At 42.1% G+C, this 17,246-nt stretch overlaps 1 protein-coding gene across 1 annotated transcript; it reads right to left on the bottom strand.

Annotated features, from left to right (window-relative positions):
• Nucleotides 1-1,303: 1,303 nt before the first annotated feature.
• On the bottom strand, nucleotides 1,304-11,590 carry LOC307092281 (uncharacterized protein). Its single transcript, XM_079759520.1, has 3 exons — nucleotides 11,309-11,590; nucleotides 10,328-10,454; nucleotides 1,304-4,363 (listed from the first exon to the last, which is right to left on the bottom strand). Exons 1-3 carry the CDS (start codon nucleotides 11,492-11,494, stop codon nucleotides 2,721-2,723), a joined length of 1,956 nt encoding a protein of 651 aa, XP_079615646.1. The 5' UTR covers nucleotides 11,495-11,590; the 3' UTR covers nucleotides 1,304-2,720.
• Between the last annotated feature and the right edge of the window lie 5,656 nt (nucleotides 11,591-17,246).

The following is a 17,246-nucleotide window of genomic DNA, read 5'->3' as shown; positions in this document are numbered from 1 at the left end:
GTCAGTGGGTTCAGAAAGGCCCCAGCTCTTTCTCAAAAGCCCTTAAAAACAAAGGTGCGTATTGGCATTGGGAAGTGAAGGGTTCCTGTCCTGAGAATGTTCTTAAGGTTGATCTTCTGAAGGTGGTGAAGTATGTTAGTAGTGCGGGTTAAAATTAAAAGTGTTCACTGCATTGTGCATAGCATTTAAAAATTAAATAATTTCTAGCTGGTGTTGCTCAGTGGTAAAGCATCGGCCCCCATTCGATTTCTCATCAGGGCACATGTCTGGGTTGTGGGGTCCATTCCCAACAGCAGAGTGCAGGAGGTAGCCCAGCAATGATTCTCTCTCATTATTGATGATTCTCTCTCTCCCTCTCCCTTCCTCTCTGAAATTCATAAAAAATATTTTTTAAAAATTCTAAAAATATATTTTTAAAGGTAAAACTTATTAAAACACTTTATACCAATACAAAAAAATTTCCTAAATCAAAAAGGAACACAATGACTGAAACTCTAATACCCATATTTGTTATTCCATTGTCATTTTGTGCAACAAAACTGCGCACTCATAAAACATGAGGCAGAACATATAATCAGATGTTTTAACAAAGATGCAGACACAGCCAATATACATCTGAGAAAAGATTCACCATAAATTTCTAGAAAAAGTACAACCAACCAGTGAGGTAGCATGATGAACTTACAAAATATTCCCTAGGATGTAAAGAAATGTGAATCCCACACACACTACTGGAAAAATGCAAAAATGTACAATCAGTTAAGGTTTATTTATTTTTTTAAAACAATCTTAATACTTATTGGCATACCATAGATCTCGGCTATTGGTTGAGTCACTCCATTCTTAGTGAGACATGCTCCTAGACACTGATATTTTTCGTTTTTAAACTTATTTCCTTATTGATTTCAGAGAGGGAGGGGGGGAGGGAGAGTCAATCATTGATGGCACCTCCTGCACACCCACTACTGGGGATTCAGCCCCCAACCCAGACAATGTGCCCTTGGGCAGAATCGAATCTGGGACCCTTTAGTTTGCAGACTGATGCTCAATCCACTGATGCAAACCAGCTAGGACAAGGTTTATTTTTCATTTTCAAAGAATAGTTTATTAATTTTTAGAGAGAGAATTGAGAGGGAGAGAAACATTGATGGAAGAGTTCCATATTGGCCAGCAACCTCCTGCACACCCACTTCTGTGGATCTAGCCCACAACTCAGCCCATATCCCCCCACCGGCAATCAAAATCACAACCTATACTACACGAGATGATGGCTAAACACTGAGCCACACCAGCCATGGTCGTATATTCCATTTATTTTTTATTTTTTAAAGTATATTTCATTGATTTTTTTACAGAGAGGAAGGGAGAGAGATAGAGTTAGAAACATTGATGAGAGAGAAAAATCGATCAGCTGCCTCTTGCACACCCCCCACTGGGGATGTGCCCGCAACCACAGTACATGCCCTTGACCGGAATCGAACCCGGGACCCTTCAGTTCCCGGGCCGATGCTCTATCCACTGAGCCAAACCGGTTTTGGCGGTATATTCCATTTAGATCACAATTTGCTAATCTTCGTAAATTTAAACATTCATCTAGCCCAAAACTCAGATTATGCACTTAATTTTTCACAAAGATAAATAACACTTATATACATACAAGGAATTACACAGAATGTTGGTACCAGCTTTATTAGAAATAACCAAATATTTATGAAAATGGACAAACAGAAGGTGATATATCAATGATAAGAATATCTATCAGAAAAAAAGATGAGCTACTAAAGTACCTTTAATAAATCTTCATGTATTTATGAAACATAGAGCAGAAAAACATTTAGAAAAATAAAGTTCTCTATGAAAATGGAATGTAAATCCATGGTTACTAGGAAAGCTGTGAAGAACAGGGACAGATTAAAAGAGGTCATGAACCAATTACACAGAGACAGAAATGGTCAGCATTATGACTATAATGATGGTTTCAGTTTCAGGCACATGTCAAGATTTATGAAACATTATACTTAATACATGCAATTTACTCATTGTACCTCTTAAAAATCATTCAAGATAAAACAAATATATGTTGACCAATTCTGGAGAACAGTTTGGCAACATTATATTCAATCCCCATACTTATGCCCTCTGGGTGAGAGTCTCATCTCAGTGAGAGAAAATGTAACAAACAATGAAGAACTTTCACCCAAACCCACAAAAGCCACAGCCCTGGACTAAAGATGGCCTTGGTCTCCATCTTTGTATTCCTGCCAGCACACCAATGGCTCTGATGAGAACTTCTGAGAAGCTACAGGAGCCACAAAAGACCCTGATTATAATTAATGACAATGACTTCTCCACAGAATATAATTATCCCTGGATTCCCTCAGATCTGTGTACACATAGCTCCTGTAGTCTTTTCCTCAAAATAATTCCTGGATGCACATTTAGATGAGGACCATTCCATCTACCGGACTGCAGTATCGTCCAACCAAAATTGGGTCAGTGTTTCTCCAGTGAAAGGGTTTCCCCTCACTGCTATGGTGCTCAAATCACAGACCATTACCTGTGAAATTGCAGGCCTTAGGGCACATGGCCCTCTGCAACACCCAGACAAGAGATTCCCTTCACATGTATTGGCATCCCTTGCAAACAAGAAAAGAAATTCATGCTCCCAGACATACTTGAGTTTGTCACAGCTACCCTCTCTTGGGAGTGATCTCTGTGTCTCAAAGCTTTTTTCCTGTATGAAGTCTCTGATGATTACAAAGGGCAGTGTTTTTGGTAAAAGATTTTCCACATTCACTGCATTTATAAGGCTTTTCTCCTGTATGAATTCTCTTGTGATTTCTAAGGGCAGAACTCTGGTTAAAAGATTTCCCACATTCACTGCACTGATAAGGCTTTGCTCCGGTATGAATTCTTAGATGACAATGAAGGGACCAACTCTGGGTAAAAGATTTCCCACATTCATTGCATTGATAAGGCTTTTCTCCCGTATGAACTCTCTGATGATTATGAAGTTGGGTTTTAGCGGTGAAAGCTTTTCCACATTCACTGCATTTGTAAGGCTTTTCTCCAGCGTGAACTCTCTGATGATATTGGAGACCATTGCTACTTCTAAAAGATTTTGCACATTCACTGCATTCATAAGGCTTTTCTCCTGTATGAACTCTCTGATGATAACGAAGGGCAATGCTCCGGATAAAATATTTCCCACATTCACTGCACTGATAAAGCCTTTCTCCGGTGTGCACTTTCTGATGACGAGAAAGTTCAGTGTTACTGGTATAAGCTTTACCACATTCACTGCATTTGTATAGCTTTTCTCCAGAGTGAAATCTCTGATGATATCGGAGACTACTGCTACATGCAAAAGATTTCCCACATTCACTGCATTGATAAGGCTTTTGTCTGGTGTGAACTTTCTGAAGATATTGGAGAGCATTACGCCCTGTAAAAGATTTTCCACATTCACTGAAGTGATAAGGCTTTTCTCCAGGGTGAACTCTCTGATGATATCGGAGACCATTGCTACTTCTAAAAGATTTTGCACATTCACTGCATTCATAAGGCTTTTCTTCTGTATGAACTCTCTGATGATAACGAAGGGCAATGCTCCGGATAAAAGATTTTCCACATTCACTGCACTTATAAGGCTTTTCTCCAGCATGGAGTCTCTGATGACAATGAAGGTCATTGATAGCAGTAAAAGATTTCCCACACTCACTGCATTTATAAGGCTTTTCTCCAGTGTGACCTCTCTGTTGATAATGAAAACTAGATAATTTGGTAAAATATTTTCCACATTCAGAGGACACAAACGACCAACTTCCAAGATGGACACCTTTTTCCTTAATAACTGTGTGGGTGCAACTAATGTCTTTCTTACATTCTTTTCTACTGTAATAATTTTTACTCCTTTGAAACGTCATCCCACATGTCGAAATTGCAGTTGGACTGTGCCTCGTCTGAGTAGCCTTGGGTTGGAGATGTCCTGACCCAGTAAGGACATCCTGCCCAACCTCCCCGCATGTGAAACGATTCTGGGACACATTGAAATTGCAGCTGTTTGCACGTGAGTTCCTTTCCAAATCTCTCATTAAAGTCTTATCTCTCACATGCTGTTGGTGAAATTTTACACTGAAATAAAACCGTTTTGCACATGCCCCACATCTCAACAGTATCTGTCCGTGTTGTGATCCCTGCAGCTCAGTCAAGTGGAAAATGTTTCCCAAGACGACCCCACAGCTCTCACAGGGGTGGCTCTTCTGGGAAGACAAGGCTACCTTGGGATTCCTTGCCTGTGACACTCTTACAGAAACCTTCTGTTCAGTCGGGGCATCCACGTTCTCTTGTCCACAGCAGCAACCTGAACAAAAATAAACGTAGGTGAAGTGCATGTTGACCTAATAAAAACAGAATGTGTTCACCAGAAATGTTTATCTGTCATGACTGGACATGATTCCATACAATGATTTTCAAGACAAGTAAGTCAGACTCTAAGGAAATGGCTGTTACATAAAACATGGCCCAAAAGGTGCCTGGATGATGAAAATCTCACCAAGGGAGGACAGAAGCATAGGCTGGGACAAAAAGAAGACAGGTAGCGTCTACTCATTATTACTCTACAAGTGGCTTCCTTTTAGGACCTTTCATGCTGGCGATATGAGTCTGTGTAGAATAATTTCAATGTGTTCAAACCAAACTATCAATCATATTAGAGCACGTGATGTTCAGAGTCAATATAACACGTGTGCACTCTAAGGCTCTGCAGGCATGGAACAACATTGGAGTGCAGTAAAGCGAGATGTGTGAAAGAGGTAGAGGTGCAAAGTTTAGAGAGGTTAAGGTTATCCATGGTCTGGGAATCCGAGTAGAATGAGCACTATTAAAACTGAGTCGTATGCAAAGTGTCAACATTAATCAAGAAGAAGTAGAATTGGGTGAGGAGTGGGCAATGGTAACAAACTTTTGTTGAACAAAATGGGTTCCTAGTTCTTAATGTAACAAAGCCCAGGCATGAAAACTGCCCCCAGAGTCCTTCACCAAGGCAAGATTGCCTCTGGGTGTACTCCGTCATCAATAAAGTCATGTTTCTCCTGTGATGCCAAAGGATTCTGCCTCTTAAATCAACAGTTGAGCCACTGCATGGGATAAAAGATGCCAATCTTTAAAAAAATAAATAAAAAGATGGATGGTCAGCACTGTGGTAGAACAACAAAGCACAAATGAGATCACAGACAATAGATCTATGAGAGTTACAGCAGCAAGATGGCAGAATCAGAAAAAGAGAATCTTTCCCCATCCCAGAGTAAGTAGACAGTTATCAATGAGAAAAATATCCCATAGGAAATGGGAATAAGAGTACCATGAAGATAAAAAGTAATACAGAATACCATAAAAGGACAACTGCATAGAAAGGATGACAGGAAACTGGGTGAGCAAACACATTTGAAGATATCTAAGGTCAAAAACAAGGGTTAATAAAAAAATAATAATAAATCAAGGGTCTGCCCTAGCTGGTTTGCTCTGTGAATAGAGGGTCAGCCTGTGGACTGAAAAGTCCTAGGTTCCATTCCAGTCAAGGGCACATGCCGTTTGTGGTGGGTTCATTCCCAATAGGGGGCATAAAGGAGGCAGCTCATCAGTGATACGCTCTCATCATTAATGTCTCACACACTCTCTCTCTCCCCTTTCCTCTCATAAATCAATAAAAAGGTATTTAAAAAATTTTTTTAGCCCTAGCTGGTTTTGCTCAATGGATAGAGCATTGGCTTGTGGACGGAAGAGTCCCAGGTTCGATTCCGGTCAAGGGCACATGACCAGGTTGTGGGCTCAGTCCCGTGGGGGGACGTGCAAGAGGCAGCCAATCAATGATTCTCTCTTATTATTGATGTTTTTATCTCTCTCACCCTCTCTTCCTCTCTGAAATCAATAAAAATAAATTTTATAAAAAATAAAATAGCCGAAACCAGTTTAGCTCAGTGGATAGATCGTCAGCCTGCGGATTGAAAGGTCCCAGGTTCGATTCCGGTCAAGGGCATTTACCTTGGTTGCGGGCACATCCCATTAGGGGGTGTGCAGGAGGCAGCTGATCGATGTTTCTCTCTCATCGATGTTTCTAACTCTCTATCCCTCTCCCTTCCTCTCTGTAAAAAAATCAATAAAATATATTTAAAAAAATAAAATAAAATAAAAATAAAGGGTCAGCGTAGCCACTATCAGCCACTGTGCTTCTGTTCTCATTGATCCTAGTGGCCTGTTCTCCAAAAAACTGAAGAAAAAAAAAATAATATATATTTTATTGATTTTTTACAGGGAGGAAGAAAGAATAATACAGAGTTAGAAACATTGATGAGAGAGAAACATCAATCAGCTGCCTCCTGCACACATCCTACTGGGGATGTGCCCACAACCAAGTTACATGCCCTTGACAGGAACTGAACCTGGGACCTTTCAGTCCTCAGGCCGACGCTCCATTTACTGAGCCAAACTGGTTACGGAAAAACTGCAAATTTTTGTTTTTGAAAACCACACAATGCCCTGGCCAGTGTGGCTCAGTTGGTTGGAGCATTGTCCTGTGTATCGAAGTTTCAAGGGTTTGATTCCCGATTAGGGCACATATTAAAATGTGGGTTCCTGCCCTAACCGGTTTGGCTCAGTGGATAGAGTGTCGGCCTGCGGACTCAAGGGTCCCTGATTGGATTCTGGTCAAGGGCATGTACCTTGGTTGCGGGCACATCCCCAGTAGGGACTGTGCAGGAGGCAGCTGTTCAATGTTTCTCTCTCATCGATGTTTCTAACTCTTGATCCCTCTCCCTTTCTCTCTGTAAAAAATCAATAAAATATATTTAAAAAAATAATAATGTGGGTTCCATATCTGGTTTGCGTGTGTGCAGAAAGCAACCAATTGATGTTTCTCCCCAACCTTCCTTTCTTTCTCTCTCTCTCAATTTCTCTAGCTCTCTATGTAAAAGGAATAATAAATAAATACATGAGAATTTCAGGGGAGCCAAAAAGATAACTGATCTCAAAAAACTCTAGAGACAAATAACAAAACAATCTACCAAAGCTTATGTGTAACATTCAGAAAACGTAATTATAAGGGGAAATTTTATAGAGATAAATGCCTACATTGTCACAAAAATCTCAAAATACCTAACATGGCACCACAGGAAACAAGAAACACAATAGCAAAGTAAACCCAAAGGTTCCAAAGGAAAGAAACCATAAATATTAGAACAAACATAAGTGAAAGGGAGACAAGCCAAAAGAAAGGAAAGCAAAAGGTATATTTTTTAAAGAAGATATAATAATGTGCAAGCCTTAAGTTACACTAAAGCAAAAACAACCAAGCAAACTAAAAACAACCAAAAACCAAGCCTTAAATAAGTTAAAAAAGAAATGAATACGACATGACACCTGTCACTAGGAACCACAATGCATCATAAGAGACCTTGATGTTGCCGAAACCGGTTTGGCTCAGTGGATAGAGCGTCGGTCTGCAGACTGAAGGGTCCCAGGTTCGATTCCGGTCAAGGGTACATACGTTGGTTGCGGGCACATCCCCAGTAGGGGGCGTGCAGGAGGCAGTTGATCAATGTTTCTCTCACATTGATGTTTCTAACTCTCTATCTCTCTCCCTTCCTCTCTGTAAAAAATCAATAAAATATATTTTTTTAAAAAAGAGAGACGTTGATATTACCAGATGACATGACCCTCCATAGAGAAATCAGTCAAGATCACACCATGAGCTCCTGAAATTAATAAACAAATTCAGAGCCCTGTCCAGGTGGCTCAGTTTTTGAGCGTGTGGTTCCGATGCACCTTCCTGTCTCTAAAATCAATAAATAAATGCTGCCCAGTACGTCTCACTGTTTACCATTGACGCATGAACTAGGAGGTCACAATTCGATTCCTTGTTAGGACACCTGCACTGGTGGGGAGCTCAAACACGAGTGGGGGTCGGGCAGGAGGCAAATGATCAAAGACTCTCATCATTGATTTTTCTGATTCTCTCATCATTAATGTTTTTATCTCCCTCTCCTCTTCATCTCAGAAATAATATGATACACATATTTAAATAAATAAATAATTTAAAGAATAAATAAAGAGCCCTAGCCAGTGTGCCTCACTGATGAGAGTGCTGGCTTGTGCACTGGAGCACCAGGGTTCGATTCCCAATCAAGGGCAGGTACCTGGATTGCAGGTCCGATACCCGCTTTCATATGGGAGGAAACCAATCGATGTTTCTCTCTCTCTCTCTCTCTCTCTGTCTCTCTGTGTCTCCCACTCTCTCTCCAAAAAAACAATCAATGGAAAACATATCCTCATTATTCGGGTGAAGATAAAAGAAGAATAAAGAATTAAATTCAGAAAAGTTACAGGATGCAAAATAAACATACATACATTAGTTCCATTTCTACACACTAAAAATAAATTCTTTTATAGAAAAATAAAGAAAGTAATCAAATTTACAAAAGTATTAAAAACAATTAAAATGCGCAGGAAGAAATTCAACCAAAATGTGAAACATCTGTATACTGAATACTAGAAGACAGAGGTGAAAGGAATGGAAAAAAACACAAATCAATTCAAAGATAACCTGTGTTCATGGATTGAGAAATGAAATATGTGCCGAGACCGGTTTGGCTCAGTGGATAGAGCGTCAGCCTGCGGACTCAAGGGTCCCAGGTTCGGTTCCGGTCGGGGGCATGTGCCTTGGTTGCGGGCACATCCCCAGTGGGGGTTGTGCAGGAGGCAGCTGATCGATGTTTCTCTCTCGTCGATGTTTCTAACTCTCTATCCCTCTCTCTTCCTCTCTGTAAAAAATCAATAAAATATATAATAAAAAAAAAAGAGAGAGAAATGAAATATGGTGGAGATAGCTATAGTACACAAGGCAAACTACAGATTAAATGCAATCCCAACAACTCCAATGGTATTTTACAAAGAAATGAGTAGAGAATCTGGAAATGGAATCAGAAGACCTCCATTAACAAAAGCAATCTTGAGCGAGAAAAAAGCTGGTGGAATCACACTTCTTGATTTGAATTTATTACAAAGAGAAAGCAAGCAAACAGTGTGTTCCCGGAGAAACACAAACACATAGATCAACGGAACAGAACAGAAAACACACAAATAAACCCAGGCACAGACGTTTAAGTAATCTCTGACAAAGCTGCAAGACACAGAAGAAAAAGATAGTTTCTTCAATGAATGGTGCTGCTGAAAATCAATACTTACATGTAAACACAACAGTACTGGACACCACTGATAAAATTTAACTCAACCTACATGACAGAATTAAAAGTCAGCATTAAAACTTAAAACTCTTCAGGACAACATAGAGAAAGAGTTTTGGAGATTTGTTTTGGACAGGAGTTTCTTAATGTGACACCAACCACCACACAAAATTGAAAAAATAAACAGTGCACACTGAAACAAATAAAGAAATAATAGCGTCTTTACAGAACAACAGCAATAAACAAAATGAAATGAAAGGGCAATCTAGACAACAGAAGAAAATACTTGAAAATTATAAAAGGAATACCTTGGAGAGACTGTGGATTCGGTTCTGATCAGTACAATAAAGCGAATATTGCGATATAGACAGAAATTCACACAAATAGTTGCAGTTCCCCAGCAATAATGAAGGTATGTTAATACTATACTGCAGGCTAATAACAATGCAATGACTCTGCCTCAAAAGCAAAGTCTACATAACTTCATTAACAATATTTACTTGCTAAGCAGGAGGAATAAGCATCAGAGCTTGCTAGAAACATGGTGGAAGGAGACCTGCTGAATGCTGGGTTGCCAAAACCATGGACTTTGTAGAAAAGCGGGTGCGGGGAAGTGATATCTGCAAAGCACTATTAAGCACATGCAAAAATATGTGTTCCTGTATGTTGTAAGCAATTATTATATAAAATATACAAGGTATTCAAAGACTATTTAACAAAAAATATATATATAGTTAATAAACAGGCTTAAGAATGTACAGGAAACTTTTCAAAAATATATACACATGACCAACAGGAATATAGAAAATGCTTTCCTCACTGATCAAGGTGGAATCCCTCAGGCTTCCTGCAACACTACCAACCACAAGTCCTTCCCTGTGAACGTAGCACAGCGGGGAGAACTGGGACTTCAGGAATAGAAGGGAGCAGCGGAAACAGACCCACCCTCCCCAGGACAGCAACTACCCAGGAAACTGGAAAGTCAAGCAGAACCACAGTCTACATGGGAGGACACAGCACACCCTGGGAGATGGGGAATGGGAAATCCCAAATCCAAGTCCAGGTCACTGTGAGAGTGAGGGTCTTACCCAGCGAGGATACAAGTTCAAAGTTCTCCAGCATCACATGCAGGTACAGCTGTCTCTGACCCTCATCAAGGAGGCTCCATTCCTCCCTGGAGAAGTACAGGGCAATGTCCTCAAAGGTCAGGCCAACCTGTCAGAATGGAGACAATTGAACCCAGAGCTGTCTCTCTGAGAACCCCCACTCCTACTCCTTACACACCTTCCCCCCCTCAACCTCCTCCAGGGCACCCGGTTAGTGTGGACACCAGGCCCTAATGCCAGTGCAGGCTGCTCTCTCATCACAGTCCCATTACTCACTGGGATTGCCCTCAGCAGAGCAGCTGGGTTGGGTGGGAAGGATTGGGGGAGGGGAGGGGAGAGAGCAATACCATTTAAGGTCTGGGGATGCCTGCAGGGCCCCAGCCTTCCTGCCAAGCAATTCCACTGCAGTCTCCTAGATCATGCCTCCAAGACACAGCCAAGCCTGGGTTTATGCTCCGCCTTTAAGTCCCGGGGACCATCAGCTCACATTCCTCAAGATGTGCACACCACTGGGTAACCTTTAACCTCTTCCCATCTTCAGTCCCAGGTTCACTCCCTCAGCTCTGCCCCCTTCCAGCTCCAATGCCACTGGATCTCGCTGGACTCACCCATGAACTTGGCACATGGCATGTAGAGAAGCTTGTCTCCCAGCCGGGTCCAGGACCACCCCCGGCCCCTGATGGACCCCACAGTCGGGAAAGCCCCAATGAGGCTGTGCCGTCCTCCCTGCAGCCTCTGGTCTGTCCGCCAATCCTCACAGCCCACACCCTCAGGGAACCTCAGATGCCAGTCAGCCCTGTCCTCTCCGCCCTGCACTGGCTGTGCCTCAGAAGCCACAACGCTCCTCTCCCCTCCGCCTTCCTCACGGTCCTCCACGCGGACTGAACTGCAGGACGTGACCGATGCCCCTCAGGCTGTGGTGTCGGTGATGGAGGAAGTGAGGCCTGGGGGAGTGGAACTCACCTCAGCACGTTTCCTCAGCGCGGGCGCCGCCATTGCTCTCTGTGGGCCGAGCGGGGCGGGAGCGGCGGGAGTAGAAGCCGCTGCAGGAATGGCGGTGCCTGTCCCGGCCCTGGCGTGGGACCGGGCGGGGACTCCGAGCTTCAATCCCCAGTGTGAGCTGTGAGCACCACGGGAGGCTCCGTCCATTGGCTGTGAGGCGGGGAACACCACTCTTCAGCCTTCTTCTCCATGAGACTGTGAGACGGGAAACTCCTGACCGCCTGAGACAATAACCTGAGAAGACAAAATCCTGACAGGAGGACTACCGGTCCCGCCCTACAGAAGCGGCCGAAAGGAAATGCCTTCTCTGAGCCCCATTGGCTCAGACAAGTGGCATTCCATGCGTGGCTTTGTGGGTAATGTAGTTTCTTACTCCAAGGCAATGGTCCCTTATTACTCAGTTGACTCAAGGACAGGATTTAGGGTCAAGAACACACCAAGTATACTCAGGGTCCTCCAGCGCCTTCAGGGGAGGTGATGTCTGGGGCCAGTTTGTTTCTCCTGCACCTGCTGTGGCTGGTTTTGCATATCTTTCTTCAGGACCTGCTCTTTCTGAAGGGCAGGCATTGTTTTTTCATTCCAGACAAATAGCATGAGTCTCCTTCAGCCTACTGTAGCTTGCAGAGGTTGCTCAAGTCTCTAACTCGATCTAACCTGCCTCCATTGAATCCATTACACGAAGTTAATGTCACAAACAGACTCTCATACTTAAGAGCATCTGATTCTGATGCCACTGGAAGTGTCAGCTCTGCTTGGGCTGCAGTGTGGATAAGATGGCCAAGACACATGTGAAAAATGCTCAAAGTGACTGATCATCAGAGAGATGCAAATTAAAGCAACAATTAGGTATCACCCCACCACGGTCAGAATGGCTGCCATCAGCAAATCAACAAAGGACAAGTGCTGGGGAGGATGTGGGAAAAAGGAAACCTAGTACACTGCTGGTGGGAATGCAAACTGGTACAGCAATTATGGAAGTCAGTTTGGAGTTTTTGCAAAAAATTTACTATGGAACTGCCATTCGATCCAGTGATTCCACTTCTAGGAATATACCTTACAAACCTGAAACAGTCATATGGAAAGTATGCACCCCTTGTTCGTAGAAGAACAATTTACAATAGCAAAGGTCTGGAAACTGCCCAGGTGCTCATCAGCAGATGAGTGGATAAAACACTGTGGTACAATTACACCATGGAGTACTAGGCAGCAGTAAAAAAGAAGACTTTCCTACCCTGTCACACAGTATGGAGGGACCTGGAGAGCATCATGCTAAGTGAAATAAGTCAGTCAGAGAAAGACAGTATCACTTTCTCACACTCACATTTGGGATCTAATTAACAAAAAAAACTCATGGAGTGAATTCAGAGACATGGAAGATGGATTTTACTGTAGAATCTCAGAGGGAAAGTGGGGGAGGGTAAAAAGAAACATTCAGGTAAGGATTAAAAACATGCAGGTACACAATGAAAACGCATTCACCTGAGTCTTGAGCATTTCCTTCTGTTCTCTGAAAGCAATGGGAAAGCACTAACTTGCTGGGTTCTGGGTCTGCTCTAAGTTTGTGTTTATAAATCTGACTTTAGTCAGTTGAGTGCCTGGAAATGCTGATACACCTCCATGTAAGATTCTCCTGCTTCACATGAGACAATAGCTTTTGGTGATGTTGTAAGAAATGTCCAAACCTAACTCCCAGAGGAAGTCTCTGAGGTGGACATGTTCGCTATAAAACTTTCAAGTGAGATCTTCATCACCTTGGGTTAGACTGGTTTCCTAGCACATTGAAAGGACAGCAACCTAAGCCAAACATGGCTCAAGGGTTAGAGCACAGGCCTGCACACTGGAGGGTTGTGGGTTCGATTCCTGATCAAGGGCAGGTACCTGGGTTGCAGGTCCAATCCCTGCCCCTGGTTGGAGTTGGTATAGGAGCCAACCAATTGATGTGTCTCTGTCACATTGATACTTCTTTCTCTTCCTTTCTCCCCTCCCTTCCCTTCTCCTAAAATCAATGAAAAAAATTTCACCACTCCTTGGGTGAGGATAAAAATTTTTTAAATGAGTAAGTAAATAAACTGGACTTGATCAAAATGAAAAACTTTGTGCTTCAAAGAGCACTATAAAGAAAGTGAACAGACAGCCTATGGAATGGGAGAAATTATCTGCAAAGCCAAGATCTGCTCAGGGTCTGGTATCCAGGATATAGAAAGAACTCTTAAATTCAACAATAAAGACAACCCAGTTTTACAAAATAGTTATGTTGCCCTATCCGGTTTGGCTCAATGGATAGAGTTGGCCCGCTGACTCAAGGGTCCCAGGTTCGATTCTGGTTAAGGGCATGTTCTTTGGTTGCGGGCACATCCCCCGTACAGGGTGTGCAGGAGGCAGCTGATCGATGTTTCTCTCTCATCGATGTTTCTAACTCTCTATCCCTCTCCCTTCCTCTCTGTAAAAAATCAATAAAATATATATTTTTAAAAATGTCCAAACCTGTGGAGAATTTTTCTAAGTTTATTTGACCCAAGTTGGCAACATTGCCAGGAAGCAAAATAACAATAGCTAGAGTTGTGAGAATGGCAGTTTTTTACGTTTTTATACATTAGACTCAAAGGAGAGGACATAAGAGGGTTACATGAAATTCACTGGTGATAAATTAGAGGGGAGAGCTAAGGAGGGAAATATCTGGGAGTGGATGAAAAGTAAAAAAAAAAAATAGACAAAAAACTTTTTAAAATGTTCTCCAATAGTTAACAGTTGTAAAACGGAAATTTCCCTGAAAATCCAAAGGTCCTAGATCAGTGGTTCTCAACCTTCCTAATGATGCGACCCTTTAATACAGTTTCTCATGTTGTTGTAATGTAACCCCAATCTTACAAAGGACGCCTCAAAAAAGTCGAATTCCGGAGTATTTATTAAAGGCCGGCGGCATATGAGGGAGCAAAAGTGCTCCAGACCTTGCAGCCCCGAACAGCTTGCCACGCCTGGCTTATATAGGCAGAATATCACAAAAGTATCGATTACATCTTTGGGTCTGGAATGAGGAACCTGTTTTGCAATTTTACAGAAGTGAAACTGAGCAAGTTAGATATCTAAAGTATCTATGAATCACTGAATCAACAGAAACACATTATCTGGGACCACCTGGACAATTTAGAATAATTGTGCTGTCCAGATTCTGGGATCACTGAGTCAACAGGAATGCACTATCTGTAGCTACTAAGGCAATTTAGGATAATTGAACTGTCTTGGGTCCCAGGAATGTGCTTCGATAACCAGTGAGATCACAATCAATGGAATATTCAAACCATCATCAATGGAGTATTGGGATAGCATACATAAGTTCAGAAAATCAAAATAACTTTTAAATGAGTACAGAACCCAAAACAGCAAGGTTAAAATAGTAAACAGCAATTTTTACCCAAGTATGGTTGCTACCGTAATTCAATGTTGTGATGAACCCCAACCATGAAATTATTTTTGTTGCTACTTCATAACTGTAATTTTGCTACTGTTATGAATTGTAATGTAAATATCTGTTTTCTGATAATCTTAGGTGACCCCTGTGAAAGGGTCCTTCGACCCCCAAAGGGGTCGCGACCCACAGGTTGAGAACCGCTGTCCTAGATGCAAAAAGAAAGTAGACAGGCTCAATAAGGTAAAGATTGACCTATGCAAAAAAACAAACAAACAAACAAAAAAAAGGAGGCTAGAACATAACTAACCGTTACTCGCTTTTACTTAGCAAGTTTTAACTTCAAACCATCCTAGGTGGTTACTTTTGGCCTTTGAGTTTGTAAGACTGACCATGCCATGCCAGGCTACCTATGCTTGCTATATTTAGTATGTATCATCATTTTGTCCATACTGTGGGGTCAGGAGAAATTTCACTGAGTGGTTTATTTCCAACGGGACCCATTGATGACATCCTCCTGAACACAATGCCCCCAGTACTGCTGGTGTCCCTTTATTTGGTCTCCTAGAAGTACTCACTCTTCAGGACAATAAAGCCTTGGTTCTGAAAGTGGTGGAGGTATTTGTAAGGACAAGAAAAAGGTCTTTCTGTTTCTTTTCTGTGACCTTCCACAGTTTATGAGAAGCACTTGCTAATTAAACCCCCAAATTACTGGCTCCTCTAATGCAAACAGTTCTTCTCTTCAAACTACAGAACAAGATAAGCTACTTTCAAGGCTAAATTCTTACATACCCCTCCTTCCTGCTGTTGTTACACCTCAGGGATAACTCCCACCAAGGAGTATCTAGTAAGTAGAGTTCCCTCCCCTCCACATCTTCAAACAAGCCTCTCATTCTATGGTCCACCACAAATCATTGAATCAGACCAAGACACACACTTCACAACATCATCAGTCCAACAATAAACACAAGAATTAGACATTGATTGGAACTTCCACCTACCTTATAATCCACAAGCAACTGGACAAATAAGAAAACACGACAGCCTCCTCAAACACAAAATACAAACACTACTCATAGACAGGTCATTCAAGACACTACAAGAATTACTAGGCAAAACTTGTCTACAACTAAACTCCAAACCTAGGGTAAATAGACTCTCCCCAATAGAAAAATTACTCCAACCACACATTCTAAATAATTCCATTGCGGATCATGAACCACCCCCCCAATATCACACAAAAATTAACCTATAAAATGTTAACTAAATCCACTAAGGATGGCTCCTTATCCCCACAGGAAATAATCGCCCACTCTGGGTCATCACTCTTCTGGACTGTAAACAGTCTAGGACACCTACAACAAACCAAAATACAAAACTCTACCCCTCTGGCATGATCCAACTGCTCACTTAAAAACTTCTATATTGATCCATACCTCCTCTCACTCCCTTCTCAATCCTTACCACACAAATTCTAGTTTTGACCCTCAAATAATTCCTTAACAATGTGCTTAAGGATCGTCTGCATCTCCCTCTTTGGACTCCTCCTCCTTCTAGCACTCCTAGCAACCCCACTGACACTCCATGGGACGTGATATCCATATCACTCGTATAACAATACCAACACAACCGAGCCCACCACTACCGTCCATGCAACCCTAAAAGCCATAAAAAAACCCTGCTCCACTTTTTATAATCATACCCTCTGCATCCTAAACAAATAATACCCCTCTCATTTTCAGTGATCAGACACTGAAAACCTGGGAACAACTAAATGCATTTCTAAAAAAAATCTCAGCATTTGTCCCACTAAATCTAGACAGATAATCAGTTAATTGGGGCATAATTGGAACAGGAACATTCCATCTAAAGGGATGCAATCTGGCCCAACAATGCAGGTGGTATTAATCCAGCATCTAGAAGGGTTCAGGAATCTGGAGAAGGCGCTGTGTGTAAATTATTAAAGATTCCAGAGATAAAACATAATTTTGGAAGGCATTTGGGGGCCAGAGGAGCTTGGCCAAAGAAACCAAGTTCTCTCTTGCCTCAGGACCCCTTGCTTTTTATTAACACAAACTGTCCTAAGGCAAAGAAGATATACATCAAAGGCCAGGGTTTGGTATACAGAATCCATTTTCAGATTGGAGGAATTACCTTAGGCTGTTCAGGTGTTTGGCCAGTAGGAGGCAATAACACATAGACTGAAATGCCCTCAGCTGTCTAGTAGCAAGCAATCATTTTATGCATCCTTTTCAGGTTTGGGAAAATGCCCTCAGCCATTTCCAGATGAATCAGCCCTGCTGACATGCTGCAACTGGCTTCTGACACAACAATTAGGTCAGTGTTTCTGCAGTGAAAGGGTTTTCCCTCACTGCTCTGGTCCTCAAACCAGTGACCATCACCCATGAAATTGTAGGCATTAGGGCACATGGCCCTCTATAAGACATGGGCAAGAGATTCCCTTCACATGTATTGGCATCCCTTGCAAACAAG

This window comes from Cnephaeus nilssonii, assembly GCF_951640355.1.
Source record: "Cnephaeus nilssonii genome assembly, chromosome: 20".
In the NCBI taxonomy this organism is placed as follows: domain Eukaryota; kingdom Metazoa; phylum Chordata; class Mammalia; order Chiroptera; family Vespertilionidae; genus Cnephaeus; species Cnephaeus nilssonii.
Note: the sequence above shows the minus strand (reverse complement) of the source record. Positions and strands in the feature narration are given on the sequence as shown.